Raw genomic sequence first — 2287 nt, 5'->3', positions numbered from 1 at the left:
TTCTACTTTCGTGGGTATCACTGCTTCAGTACCATATACCAACAAATAAGGAGTTGCACCTACTAAAGTGCGAACAATAGTGCGATAACCCAGCAAAGCAAAGGGCAACTTTTCATGCCATTGCCTGGAACCTTGCACCATTTTCCGAAGTATCTTCTTTATGTTCTTGTTGGCCGCCTCAACAACTCTATATGCCTTGGAGCGATATGGAGTGGAATTTCGATGGATGATCTTAAATTGCTGGCATACTTCTTTCATCAAATGACTGCTAAGCTTAGCACCATTATCTGTGATGATTACCTTTAGGATTCCGAATCGACAAATGATATTTGAATGAACAAAATCGACCACTGCCTTCTTGGTCACAGATTTGAAAGTCTTAGCTTCAACCCACTTAGTGAAATATCGATGGCCACCAAAATGAACCTGTGCCCGTTTGATGCCTCATGCTCAATTGGTCCAATGACATCCATGCCTCAATCAACAAAGGGCCACGTTCCGGACATTGTATGCTACTCAGATGGCGGAGAATGAATCAAATCTCCATGTGCCTGGCACTGATGACACTTGCACACAAAGCTGATGCAATCCCGTTCCATGGTGAGCCAGTAATAGTCTGCTCGAAGAATTTTCTTTGCCAGAACATACCCACTCATATGTGGCCCGCAAACCCTGGAATGCACTTCTGTGATGATAGTCGTGGCTTGTTTAGCATCTATGTATCTCAACAACCCAAGATCTGGAGTCCTCTTGTATAAGATCCCCACGCTCAAGAAAAATCCACTAGCCAAACATCGAATTGTTCTCTTTTGATCACCTATGGCTTGTACCGGATATACCCTCATCCTGATGTATTCCCTGATATCATGGAACCACGGTTCACCATCAAGTTCTTCCTCAACCACATTACAATAGGCATGATGATCACCAACTTGAATATGTAGAGGGTCAACATAAGCTTTGTCCGGATGGTGCAACATTGATTCCAAGGTAGCAAAAGCATCGTCAACCTCATTATGGATCCTTAGAATATGCCTGAATTCTATCGATTGAAACCGTTGGAAAAGATCATGCAAACATTGTCGATACGGTATGAGCTTTAAATCCCGAGTCTCCCATTCTCCTTGAATCTGGTGCACCAAAAGATCGGAGTCTCCCAATAACAAGACTTCCTGGACTCCCATATCTACCGCTAACCTCAATCCCAAAATGTATGGCTCATACTCAGCCATGTTGTTGGTACAATAGAAACGAAGCTGGGCTGTAACAGGGTAGTGATTCCCTGTTTCAGAAATGAGCACAACCCTTATTCCGACACCCTTCATGTTAGCGGCGCAATCAAAGAAAAGTTTCCAACCTAGCTTGTCATCCTGTTCCACCTCATCAATATGCATCACCTCTTCATTAGGAAAATAAGTCCTCAATGGCTCATACTCTTCATCCACCGGATTCTCAGCCAAATGATCGGTCAATGCTTGGGCTTTCATCGTGCGAGTTACATAGATAATGTCAAACTCTGTGAGCAAAATTTTCCACTTTGCAAGTCTTCCTGTGGGAATAGGTTTCTGAAAGATATACTTTAGAGGATCTAGACGAGAAATGAGGTAAGTAGTGTAGGATGACAAATAATTCTTCAACTTTTGTGTCACCTAAGTCCGGGCGAAACACGTCCTTTCAAGGGGAGTGTACTTAACCTCATAGGATGTGAACTTCTTGCTGAGATAATAGAAGGTATCCCGGGTTTCGGTGGGACCAACACGTGTGGGCTTGGCAAGTACCCCTTTATCTTATGAAATGTCTCCTGGAACTCATCAGTCCATTGTACCGCATCATTCTTCTTCAACAACTTAAAGATGGGCTCACAAGTTGTTGTGAGTTGAGCAATAAACCTGCTGATGTAGTTTAAACACCCGAGCAGACTCATTACCTCAGTCTTGCTCCTTGGAGGTGGCAATTCTTGGATAGCTTTGATCTTCGACGAGTCCAACTCAATGCCTCAATGACTAACTATGAATCCCAACAATTTTCTAGATGGAACACCAAATGCACACTTGACAGGGTTAAGCTTAAGATTTTACATGCGGCGTCTTTGGAAAAACTTCCTCAAATCTTTGACATGGTCGGCCTGTTGCTTTGACTTTACGATCACATCATCCACATAAACTTCAATCTCCTTGTGTATCATGTCATGGAACATAGTAGTCATTGCCCTCATGTAAGTTGCCCCAACGTTTTTCAAACCAAATGGCATTACCTGGTAGCAATAAGTTCCCCATGGTGTGATGAA

At 43.0% G+C, this 2287-nt stretch overlaps 1 protein-coding gene across 1 annotated transcript; it reads right to left on the bottom strand.

Annotated features, from left to right (window-relative positions):
* Positions 1–512: 512 nt before the first annotated feature.
* LOC138891281 (uncharacterized) lies at positions 513–1394 on the bottom strand. Its single transcript, XM_070174622.1, has one exon. The coding sequence runs from the start codon at positions 1392–1394 to the stop codon at positions 513–515; it is 882 nt and encodes a 293-aa protein (XP_070030723.1).
* Positions 1395–2287: the final 893 nt, after the last annotated feature.

This window comes from Nicotiana sylvestris, chromosome 1 (assembly GCF_000393655.2).
Source record: "Nicotiana sylvestris chromosome 1, ASM39365v2, whole genome shotgun sequence".
Taxonomy (NCBI): domain Eukaryota; kingdom Viridiplantae; phylum Streptophyta; class Magnoliopsida; order Solanales; family Solanaceae; genus Nicotiana; species Nicotiana sylvestris.
This window is presented reverse-complemented; position numbering and strand designations above follow the sequence as displayed.